The sequence below is a fragment of the Esox lucius genome, chromosome 3 (genome assembly GCF_011004845.1).
Source record: "Esox lucius isolate fEsoLuc1 chromosome 3, fEsoLuc1.pri, whole genome shotgun sequence".
NCBI lineage: Eukaryota > Metazoa > Chordata > Actinopteri > Esociformes > Esocidae > Esox > Esox lucius.
Genome location: NC_047571.1, coordinates 32,374,975 through 32,387,853, shown reverse-complemented (window position 1 = coordinate 32,387,853; position 12,879 = coordinate 32,374,975). Strand labels below are relative to the sequence as shown.

Sequence of the window (12,879 nt, the reverse complement as noted above, 5' to 3'; positions counted from 1 at the left end):
GAGGGGTTCCGGACAGCTGTGTCACAAAGCATCAGGGAGGATGACAGAAGCTTGGTGCATTACCTAACCTGTGTGTGTGTGTGTGTGTGTTTGTGCATTACCTAACCTGTGTGTGTGTGTGTGTGTGTGTGTGTGTGTTTGTGCATTACCTAACCTGTGTGTGTGTGTGTGTGTGTGTGTTTGTGCATTACCTAACCTGTGTGTGTGTGTGTGTGTGTGTTTGTGCATTACCTAACCTGTGTATGTGTGTGTGTGTGTGTGTTTGTGCATTACCTAACCTGTGTATGTGTGTGTGTGTGTTTGTGCATTACCTAACCTGTGTATGTGTGTGTGTGTGTTTGTGCATTACCTAACCTGTGTGTGTGTGTGTGTGTGTTTGTGCATTACCTAACCTGTGTGTGTGTGTGTGTGTGTTTGTGCATTACCTAACCTGTGTGTGTGTGTGTTTGTGCATTACCTAACCTGTGTGTGTGTGTGTGTGTCTGTTTGTGCATTACCTAATCTGTGTATGTGTGTGTGTGTGTTTGTGCATTACCTAACCTGTGTGTGTGTGTGTGTGTCTGTTTGTGCATTACCTAACCTGTGTATATGTGTGTGTGTGTTTGTGCATTACCTAACCTGTGTATGTGTGTGTGTGTGTTTGTGCATTACCTAACCTGCGTATGTGTGTGTGTGTGTTTGTGCATTACCTAACCTGTGTGTGTGTGTGTGTGTGTGTTTGTGCATTACCTAACCTGTGTGTGTGTGTGTGTGTGTTTGTGCATTACCTAACCTGTGTGTGTGTGTGTGTGTGTGTGTCTGTTTGTGCATTACCTAACCTGTGTATGTGTGTGTGTGTGTTTGTGCATTACCTAACCTGTGTGTGTGTGTGTGTGTCTGTTTGTGCATTACCTAACCTGTGTATGTGTGTGTGTGTGTTTGTGCATTACCTAACCTGTGTGTGTGTGTGTGTGTATGTGTGTGTGTGTGTGTGTGTGTGTGTGTGCACGTGTGTATGCTTGTATGAATATGTGTGTTGTTGTGTGTGTTTATGCATGTGTGTGTGTGTGTGTGTGTCTTTGTTTGTGTTTGCATAGTTTATCTCTCTCTTTAAAGTCCTCTTTCACCTGCCATAGAGTGTGTAGGTATGCATGAGCACATGGGTGTGTGTATGTATGTGTGCGTGTGTGTGTGTGGGTCAGTTGGTGTTCTGAAGGTACAGCCGGTTTGCTTACCCGGGCCAGAGTGGTAGAGTGGGACGTTCCATTATTTACCAGGTGCGTTATGGTATGTTGCCAGATTGGAGTACTGAGTACTGCCTTCTTCCTGCTCTCTGAGGTTCTGTATGTGGTCACATGTCGGTCGGTCGCTCATTCAGTTTGTGTGTGTGTGTGTGTGTGTAGCTATCACAGGAGTGCTGCAGACCCTCTCTGATTTACACCACTGACAGGTCTCTGGAACCCGGTCCAAGCACACGGTCTGTTTATGCTTTTCCTCGACTCATTATTTCTCCTTCCTCCTCCCCCCCAAGTGTTTTACAGCCGGTCTCTCAGGGTCGGGGTTGCCATGACAACACAGGGAGAGAGGGATGTTCTGACAGGCAGGCAGGTGTCACCTCTAGCTGTCTCACCGCTTCTCCGACCCTGGGGGTCTCTGACCGGCCACACAGCGGGGGGGGGGGGAGAGAACACACGGGTGGACTTTTAGGCAGGTAGAAAGTGGGAATGGAAGTGGGGGGTGGGGACAAGGTGGGCAGAGGAGAGAAAAGGAGTGAGGTAGGGAGGAGGGGAGGAGGGGGGGTGGACTGGGTGGACAGAGTGCAGGGAGGTGAAATAGTGAGGGGCATGGGGACAGGGAGGAGAACAGGAGTGAGAAAGAGGGCCACCTCCTAGGTGGGCAGAGGAGGGGGTGGGAGGGAAGAGGAGTTGAGGAAGAGGAGCACTGTCTTCTCCTCTGGGAACCTTGTATGACCTGTTGACAGACACAAACATGGCACTCAGCTTAGATGGATTTGGCCTCTTGGAGACAGCAAACAACTGAAGATCACAGGGACAGAATAGAATAGACAGAAGAACACATGGATCGGGATACAGATTCTGTGTCTGGGTCTGGGTCAGTTCTGTGTCTGGGTCTGTGTCTGTGTCTGGGTCAGTTCTGTGTCTAGGTCAGGGTCTGTGTCTGGGTCTGTGTCCTGGTCTGGGTCGGGTCTGTGTCCTGGTCTGGGTGAGTTCTGTGTCTGGGTCAGTTCTGTGTCTGTGTCTGGGTCTGTGTCTGGGTCAGTTCTGTGTCTGGGTCAGTTCTGTGTCTGGGTCTGTGTGTCAGGGTCTGGGTCTGTGTCTAGGTCAGGGTCTGGATCTGGGTCTGGGTCTGTGTTTGAGTCTGGGTCTGCGTCTGGGTCAGTTCTGTGTCTGGGTCTGTGTGTCAGGGTCTGGGTCTGTGTCTGGGTCAGTTCTGTGTCTGGGTCTGTGTGTCAGGGTCTGGGTCTGTGTCTGGGTCAGGGTCTGGGTCTGGGTCTGTGTTTGAGTCTGGGTCTGCGTCTGGGTCAGTTCTCTGTCTGGATCTGTGTCTGTGTCTGGGTCAGGGTCTGTGTCTGGGTCAGTTCTGTGTCTGGGTCTGTGTGTCAGGGTCTGGGTCTGTGTCTGGGTCAGGGTCAAGGTCTGTGTCTGGGTCTGGGTCTGTGTTTGAGTCTGGGTCTTCGTCTGGGTCAGTTCTGTGTCTGGATCTGTGTCTGTGTCTGGATCAGGGTCTGTGTCTGGGTCAGTTCTGTGTCTGGGTCTGTGTGTCAGGGTCTGGGTCTGTGTCTGGGTCAGGGTCTGGGTCTGTGTCTGGGTCTGGGTCTGTGTTTGAGTCTGGGTCTGCGTCTGGGTCAGTTCTGGATCTGTGTCTGTGTCTGGGTCAGGGTCTGTGTCTGGGTCATGGTCTGGGTCAGATACCTTCTGCTTTGACCTTCTCTGTACAGAGAAGAACTATAGTCCACAGCTGAGGTAAAATATCACATATTCTTTGAAATACTTGCACTGTGGACAGATGTCTCAAATACCTCCTTTTTACTTCAGACTTGCAGTAGTTTGAAAGAAGTACAGGACACGGAGAACAGGGTGACATTAACTGCACTAGCTACTTTTCAATAACCGTTTATGATTCAACACCACCCACATGTCCTGGTTCCTCCCAGGGGTCACCAGATTCAAAACCACCCACATGTCCTGGTTCCTCCCAGGGGTCACCAGATTCAACACCACCCACATGTCCTGGTTCCTCCCAGGGGTCACCAGATTCAACACCACCCACATGTCCTGGTTCCTCCCAGGGGTCACCAGATTCAAAACCACCCACATGTCCTGGTTCCTCCCAGGGGTCACCAGATTCAACACCACCCACATGTCCTGGTTCCTCCCAGGGGTCACCAGATTCAAAACCACCCACATGTCCTGGTTCCTCCCAGGGGTCACCAGATTCAAAACCACCCACATGTCCTTGTTCGTCCTAGGACGATGTGACCTTCCTAGGAGCCCAACCTGTGCAAACATTCTCATGGCTCAGCTCATTTCTCACAACGTGTCCTTGTCTTGGCCCTAGTGTCTCTGACATGCCACTCAATGAGTGGGTGGAGGCAAAGCAGGCAGGGAGAGAGGGAGGTAAATCTCTCCCCACTGTCCTGTCTCTCTCTCCCCACTGTCCTGTCTCTCTCTCCCCACTGTCCTGTCTCTCTCTCCCCACTGTCCTGTCTCTCTCTCCCCACTGTCCTGTCTCTCTCTTCCCACTGTCCTGTCTATCTCGCTCCCCATCCTGTCTCTCTCCTCCTGTCTCTCTCTCTACCATCTCCTGATGCTCTCTCACCGCTCCTGTCTGTGTCTCTCTCCCCCCAGTCTTTCCCACTTACTGAAATACACACACAAGCATGCCTACACAAACACATTTTAATATAGTATCATTTTTGTCCATGATAGTACAGCCCCATTTCCCAAAAAGTTGGGACACAGCATAAAATGCAAATAAAAACAGAATGCAATGACTTACAAATCATTCATCCCTATATTTAACTGAAAATAGTACAAAGACAACATGTCAAATGTTGAAAATTTGAAATTGCATTGTTTTTGGTAAATGATGCCAGCAACATTGACTGGTAGACTATATTGACCTGTGGTATAGTAAGAGGGTAGGGTATGACTGGTAGACTATATTGACCTGTGGTATAGTAAGAGGGTAGGATATGACTGGTAGACTATATTGACCTGTGGTATAGTAAGAGGGTAGGATATGACTGGTAGACTATATTGAACTGTGGTATAGTAAGAGGGTAGGATATGACTGGTAGACTATATTGACCTGTGGTATAGTAAGAGGGTAGAATATGACTGGTAGACTATATTGACCTGTGGTATAGTAAGAGGGTAGGATATGACTGGTAGACTATATTGACCTGTGGTATAGTAAGAGGGTAGGATATGACTGGTAGACTATATTGACCTGTGGTATAGTAAGAGGGTAGGATATGACTGGTAGACTATATTGACCTGTGGTATAGTAAGAGGGTAGGATATGACTGGTAGACTATATTGACATGTGGTATAGTGAGACGGTAGGATATAACTGGTAGACTATATTGACCTGTGGTATAGTAAGAGGGTAGGATATGACTGGTAGACTATATTGACCTGTGGTATAGTAAGATGGTTGGATATGACTGGTAGACTATATTGACCTGTGGTATAGTAAGAGGGTAGGATATGACTGGTAGACTATATTGACCTGTGGTATAGTAAGAGGGTAGGATATAACTGGTAGACTATATTGACCTGTGGTATAGTAAGAAGCTAGGATATGACTGGTAGACTATATTGACCTGTGGTATAGAAAGAGGGTAGGATATGACTGGTAGACTATATTGACCTGTGGTATAGAAAGAGGGTAGGATATGACTGGTAGACTATATTGACCTGTGGTATAGAAAGAGGGTAGGATATGACTGGTAGACTATATTGACCTGTGGTATAGTAAGAGGGTTGGATATGACTGGTAGACTATATTGACATAAGGTATAGTAAGAGGGTAGGATATGACTGGTAGACTATATTGACCTGTGGTATAGTTAGAGGGTAGGATATGACTGGTAGACTATATTGATCTGTGGTATAGAAAGAGGGTAGGATATGACTGGTAGACTATATTGACCTGTGGTATAGTAAGAGGGTTGGATATGACTGGTAGACTATATTGACATAAGGTATAGTAAGAGGGTAGGATATGACTGGTAGACTATATTGACCTGTGGTATAGTTAGAGGGTAGGATATGACTGGTAGACTATATTGACCTGTGGTATAGTAAGAGGGTTGGATATGACTGGTAGACTATATTGACATAAGGTATAGTAAGAGGGTAGGATATGACTGGTAGACTATATTGACCTGTGGTATAGTTAGAGGGTAGGATATGACTGGTAGACTATATTGATCTGTGGTATAGTAAGATGGTTGGATATGACTGGTAGACTATATTGATCTGTGGTATAGTAAGATGGTTGGATATGACTGGTAGACTATATTGACCTGTGGTATAGTAAGAGGGTAGGATATGACTGGTAGACTATGTTGCTCTGTGGCATAGTAAGAGGGTAGGATATGACTGGTAGACTATATTGACCTGTGGTATAGTAAGAGGGTAGGATATGACTGGTAGACTATATTGATCTGTGGTATAGTAAGAGGGTAGGATATGACTGGTAGACTATATTGACCTGTGGTATAGTAAGAGGGTAGGATATGACTGGTAGACTATATTGACCTGTGGTATAGTAAGAGGGTTGGATATGACTGGTAGACTATATTGACCTGTGGTATAGTTAGAGGGTAGGATATGACTGGTAGACTATATTGACCTGTGGTATAGTAAGATGGTAGGATATGACTGGTAGACTATATTGACCTGTGGTATAGTAAGAGGGTAGGATATGACTGGTAGACTATATTGACCTGTGGTATAGTAAGAGGGTAGGATATGGTATACTATATTCAGCTTGTTTTATTAAAACAGCATAGAATGCTTTGTTGTGAGTTGCCCTGCTGATTGCCGCTTCACGGCCTGTTAGTTCCCGAAGGCCAAGTCGTTTTGGGGTCGTTTTGGGGTTCCCAGTGTTGCCAGTACATCTTTGACAGCCCATTACTGGGGGTCATGCTGGTAGACTGACTGGGAGGCCAGCTAGCTTATACTTTCTCTCATCTTTCCTTCATCACTTTCTTTCATCCCTTTATATCCTCTCTTGTTAGCGGACCGGGTGAGTCGCTGCCATGTGTAATAGCTTCAAACACACACACACGCTCGCACAAACACACACTCACATAAACAACCACTCCCTCACAAAGTGGTTCACTGTCCTCTTGAGGGTGTGGGGAAATAATAGAAGGCAGGTTTTTATATGTCTAAACGTGTCAGAGCAAAAACAAAGAGTGTCACTGGGAAGATAACGTGTTTAGGACTGCCGTTACATGCACATCCTGTTGTCCTGGGAGTTGGCCCTCAGAAGTGTTAAAAGTTCTACGTTTAAATGTAGTTTATTTATGACCTACCCTTGGATCAGGTACAATCAGATAATGTCTGAATCCCAAAATGAATCTGTTGGTATTGTTAAAGGGATACTTTGGGAAAAGATCCTACTCGACCTATTGATATTTCTTTATGTACTGTTGTGTTGAGGCACATCCCATCTTGTGACTGGATCTCTGAAAATCCCAAATGTATCATCCCTCCTAATAGCCACATGTCAGTGTTTGCATATTAACCTGTCAACCCATGTGTCAAAGTCACAAACCTCAAAGGTAGGCTCATTGCTTCCCTTTTGAAATACCTAGCATTTTATTGTGGACAAATGCTAAACAATGGTGAGCTCTGAACATAAACAGAACACATCCTAATATAGTTAATACAACACTGAAATACATATATATATATATTTTTGCATTCATAGTGTTTATTTACAGCTTGGACTCAGCATGGATTGCCACCATGGGATCCTCATCGGTGTTGCTGATCACGAAGTGGGCGTGGCCATCCAACTTGACATGGATGGCCTTCCCAGTGCAGACCTCTCCTTGCTTCTGGCCAGAAATGACATCACAGTAGATGCCACCAGGCATTCCAGTATTCAGAGTCACATCCAGTTGCCTGATTGGTTAGAATACAGGAAGTGGAAGAGATGACAGAATCTATTTGGTTAACTACATCTAAGAAACAATCCACTAATCAGCCAGCCAATCAATTTACCCACAAACAGATAGTCGACCAATCATTAAGGAAAATAATACATGAACCAACCAATAAAAGGAGGCTTCACAACACAGCCCTCACCAGTTGTCATTGTTAAAGACAATGAAGCCACGGTTCCCGCGTCCGAAGGCTACCTGGTTGCTGCCATTATCCCACCAGTTGGAATGGGGCTGTCCATTCACCACGTTACGGAAGGCAGCCATGTTCCTACAGACACATACAGCACAGACTAAGGACAAGACCAGCAACAGTCATCTGCATTGAAAGTCACTATAAGGTGGATGATTTGGTGAACAACATCTATCATGCAGCCAATGGAGAATGTCCGTGTTGATGTGTTTAGTTCTGTACTGTTCTCCCTGATGTCGTAACGTGTTTGTCTCTGGGGAGAATCCGGGAAGCCTATTCTTACTACACAGATACTCCCTTTGGAGATGATATAGTCACTTATCACTCACTCTGCGCAAAGTCAGAGAGCTAACAAAATACTGCTGGCTTTTCTCACGAGTCACTCACATGATCTGGCGCCACCGGTGCTCACACACCCAACCGTCACCACAGGTGCCGTCAACGTTGATGGGAACGTCCTTGGTGTTCCCGTTCAAGTGGCTGGGAGGGCCCTGATCGGTATGTTGCCAGCCAAAGGAGGACATGACCCGGGCCATTCCATAGGGATGGGCTAGCATGAAGGCAGTGGCCATCTTGTAAAGCCTGCACATGAAGATGTGACAACATCAATGGGCCATGTACTGCAGCTGTTGCTTGGATAAGATCAGAGGTAGCAGGTGTGTCTGCTCACTAAGAGGTTAGCTAACAGGCTAGCTTGCATGCTAGCTAATAGGCTAGCTAACAGGTGAGCTAGTATGCTAACCAATGGGCTAGCAAACAGATTATCTAGTAGGTTAACTAATAGGTTAACTCACACTGAATTGGTTGCAGGAAGTGAGAGGTGCAATGGGTGTACCTGGAGTCCTTGTGGGTGACAATGGATGGTCCTCCTGCTCCATGGCCTCTCTGGTTATCATGGTTATCCACAAACACCAGAGCATTGTGGCTAGGCATGAAGCCCCAACCCTCACCCCAGTTCCTGAATTACACACAAACACACACACATCGTACCGTCAGGCTGAAAGAAGTCTAGGTGTACATTAGATGTGTGAGAAAAATGTATGCAGTATTTAGATGAATCACACTTAAATTCAACACTACTGTTGTTTGCTCCTTGGGGTTTAATGCCGGGTGTCTCTGTAAAGCACTTTGTGACAAATGTTGTTGTAAAAAGGGCTTTATAAATAAATTTGATTTGATGATTTGATTTGATGACTTATATAACGTATTTTATGTCTTCATATCTCACTTTGTGTAACACAGCTTTTCATTGTCCCACTTCCTCATGATGGTTCCCAGTTTGACTGAATACTTGAACTCAGTCACTCTGCCCAGGTGGAAGTACTCTGAGGCCTTGATGGCTTCAAATCCCATATCAATAACCTAAGAGAAAATTATTAATAAAATGGAGGTGTAGAGCACACCTTACACGACTCCAAACATTGATTGGATAAAAAATTTCACTGGAAGGTCCCTAATTTTCTGATTCCTGGTAACAGATTTAGCTTTGAGTCCTAATATATCCCTTAATACTTTAGTATAAGAATAGGTTTACCTCCTGGAATATAAAGGGCCTGGAGTTCTTGTCGAACCATTTAGCGTTGAGGTTGTGGAGACGTCCAAACACAGCCTCCATGTCGCCGGGCCACATGTGCTTGCAGGCGTCAACTCTGAACCCAGCCACCCCCATGTCGATCAGCTTGTTCATGTAGTCCGCAACCTTGCCCCTAACGTAGTCCTTTTCCAGGGCAAGGTCCAGTAGACTCACCAGTTTACAGTCGCGCACCTGGAGACCAGAACAGAACTCCCTGGTTATGGAAGGAAAACTGGTCCAAGCTCAGACCATTATGGTGTTTTTTTTGTGGAGTTTGATTACTATGCAATGGTATAATCTGTCATCTTTGATTTCAGGTCAAAGATGCGTATTTATGGTTTTAAAACGGAAGTGAAGTGGTTGCTCTAAGGTGGCCTTCACATAACCTGATTGATATCATTGTAGTTCTCAATGTTGCCGCTGCTGGTTTTGCACTTGGCATTGTTGAAGTCAAAGGCACCATACGGAATGGAGGGAAACTCCCTCTTGTTAGCATTGAAGTAGGTTCCACAGTTGGAATGGGTTCCCTCGCCAGCTCCGGATCCACACATGTGGTTGATGACAGCGTCGACGTAGATGTTGACCTGGGAATACAGGGGGGCAATTTTGACAGGTTTTTCAAAAACAAATTGTTTTAATTTGAGGAAGCGATAAAATGAACTACCAGGAATTCCTTCTTTTGCAGTGTAAGTCTTGATTTTTATTCTGTTTAATGAAGACATGTGGTTAGCAAAGTTTTAAATAATGTACTTTTGTCAGGTCGCTGGGTGTGGTTTCTAATAATGTACTTTATGTAGGTTGGTGGGGTAGTTTCTGATAGTGTAATTTATGTAGGTTGGTGGGGGCATCTTCCGATAATGTACTTTATGTAGGTTGGTGGGGGCAGCTTCCGATAATGTACTTTATGTAGGTTGGTTGGGGCAGTTTCCGATAATGTACTTTATGTAGGTTGGTTGGGGCAGTTTCCGATAATGTACTTTATGTAGGTTGGTTGGGGCAGTTTCCGATAATGTACTTTATGTAGGTTGGTGGGGGCAGTTTCCGATAATGTACTTTATGTAGGTTGCCCGGTGTAATTTCTGATCATGTAATTTATGTCGGTTGGTGGGGACAGTTTTTGATAATGTAATATACTTTATGTAGGTTGGTGGGGGCAGTTTTTGATAATGTAATGTACTTTATGTAGGTTGGTGGGGGCAGTTTCCGATAATGTACTTTATGTAGGTTGGTGGGGGCAGTTTCCGATAATGTACTTTATGTCGGTTGGTGGGCATAGTTTACCCCAACATTGTTGCATCTGGTGATCATGTCTTTGAGGTCATTCTCATTTCCTGATCTGGAACACAGGTTGTAGCTGATTGGCTGATACCTCTCCCACCAGGGCCTCCAGGGGTTGGTCAAAACAATGCTCTCCTGGGGAGGAGAGATCTGGGGAGGGGGCCACAGTATGGGTTAGATGTTGAACACTACGGTGAGTAACAACAACAATCAACAGGGCACTCATTGAATTATCGCAGAGATTAACAGTTACAAAGATCTGTATGTCATTGTTCATGTAGCAGTAAATGGAATATCTTTCCACTGAGTTTTCGGATGACTAGATACACAGATACATTATGACCACTGACAGGTGAAGTGAATAACACTGCTTATCTCATCATGGCACCTGTCAGTGGGTGGGATATATTAGGCAGCAAGTGAACGTTCTGTCCAAAAAGTTGATGTGTTAGAAGCAGGAATCATTATGAAGGCTAGACGACTGGATCAAAAACAACAGCCCATGTGGAGTGTCCTGGTCTGAAGAATCACATTTTCTTTTAGAACGCATGGTACCAGGAGGAACTATGGGAAGAAGGCAAACCAGCGCTGGCAGTGTGTTGCTTTGGGCAATGTTCTACTGGGAACCCTTGGGTCCTGACATTCATGTGGATGTCACTTTAAAACATACCACCTACCTAAGCATTGTTGCAGACCATGTGCACCCTTTCATGGCAATGGTATTCCCTGATGGCATTGGCCTCTTTCAGCAGGATAATGCACCCTGCCACAAACCAAAAATGGTTGAGGAACGGTTTGAGGAACACAACAACAAGTTCAAGGTGTTGACTTGGCCTCCAAATTCCCCAGATCTCAATCCAATCGAGCATCTTTGGGATGTGCTGGACAAACAGGTCCGATCCATGGATGCCCCACCTCGCATCTTACAGGACTTAAAGGATCTGCTGCTAACGTCTTGGTGCCAGATACCACAGCACACCTTCAGAGGTCTAGTGGGGTCCATGCCTTGACGGGTCAGGGCTGTTTTGTCGGCCAAATGGGGACCTACACATTATTAGGCAGGTGGTCATAATGTTATGGCTGATCGGTGTATATTTTCATGTATTTACCCTGCCTCAAACGCACTCTATATTTGTCTCTGTCAATCATCCACTCACACATACAATTCGACCTGAGTTCAGAAACACACTACACACAGTCTATCTTTCTCTCAGTCTATTCTACCAGAATCCAGACTGACACATTACTCTTCAGTTCCTCTCTCACACCCATACTGACCAGAGACAGGTGCTCAGAACAGGTAGAGATTTGCCTAATGTGAAAAATGGTCTAATACATGGTAACGGTTTACATTTTGAAAGATGTATCTTACATTGTTTGTTCTTGGACTAACTGTGACAATGACTAAACTAAAAGGATTTCAACTACGTTTTGTATTGATGACTTAACCAACATAATCATTATATATTTATTTCACCAAAAACATGGTGAATAAATCTGTGATCTTTTTGTGAAATATGTTTTGAAACCAAATTATAGCGAAATCAGTTATTTTGAACGCAAGCCTTAATGTGCTAAAAGTGTGATCAGTTTGGAGTGGTGTACTTAGTGTTGTAAAACATTTTCACTTACTATTGATAGTAGTACCAAAGTGACAAAAAAAACGTAATCCATTTTAGAATAAGGCAGTAACGTAACAAAATGTGGAATAAGTGAAGGGGTCTAAATACTCTCCAAATGCACTGTAATACACGTTATGCCAGTTGCACTTAATCCTAACTACTCTGTTAACCTAGTTTCCACCCCTAACCTTGACTTTTTGGCCATACATTCTGACTGTAGTTATGGACTCTGAATTTGTGGCTATAGGCTCTGACTTTGTAGCTATATGGTGAGATTTGTAGCTATAGACTCTGTCTTTGTAGTTATAAACTCTGACTTTGTTGCTATAGACTCTGACTTTCTCACTATAGACACTGACTGTAGCTATATACTCTGACTTTGTGGCTCTAGAAACTTCTGGAAACCATACACACCTGAACCCCAGCATATCCTTTGGGAGCGAGGAACCTCTCACACTCGGCTGCGATGTCAGTCCACTTCCACTCGAACAAGTGGACGATGGTCTGTCTGCCGTGCTTTGTGTGTGGATTGTTGTAAGCCCAACTCAGACCCAGACACAGGACGGCCAACACAACAATGTACTTCATCATCTTGAGTTTCGCTCTTCCAGTGAAAGAAAAAAACAGACAACAAAACAGGAGGTTCACCACCAGTATATTTATATTAAAGGGGCATCAGCCAATGAAAGAGCTTGCTAGGTTTGTATAAACATTCAACATTTGCTTTGTCACGGACGTCGTGTTAGCAGGTGAGCGGGACTGAGATCTTCCCAGGGTAAAGTGTAATTTTCCATCCAATAGTTATCATGAACTTCGGCATTCCTAACACATTGACACATACAGTATATATAAACAGTGGTGTCAAAACATTTGACATTTGTCACTGCAATCCTTGACTTGCCTGTCGTATCATTGTGTAACATATTCATTTAAATGTTTTCAATGGAACGGGCAGGGAATGGATGTGATGTCTTACCCATGGTGTACAGTCTCAAACACAACGGCTGTCAGACAATCAGCATTCTGGATT

At 44.8% G+C, this 12,879-nt stretch overlaps 1 protein-coding gene across 1 annotated transcript; it reads right to left on the bottom strand.

Annotated features, from left to right (window-relative positions):
• Positions 1 to 6,812: 6,812 nt before the first annotated feature.
• Positions 6,813 to 12,588, bottom strand: LOC105030446 (alpha-amylase 1). The gene is made up of 9 exons (XM_010904319.5): positions 12,264 to 12,588; positions 10,231 to 10,377; positions 9,336 to 9,533; positions 8,911 to 9,141; positions 8,605 to 8,738; positions 8,212 to 8,334; positions 7,764 to 7,958; positions 7,329 to 7,454; positions 6,813 to 7,145 (listed from the first exon to the last, which is right to left on the bottom strand). The coding sequence occupies exons 1-9, from the start codon at positions 12,438 to 12,440 to the stop codon at positions 6,956 to 6,958; spliced, it is 1,521 nt and encodes a 506-aa protein (XP_010902621.1). The 5' UTR covers positions 12,441 to 12,588; the 3' UTR covers positions 6,813 to 6,955.
• Between the last annotated feature and the right edge of the window lie 291 nt (positions 12,589 to 12,879).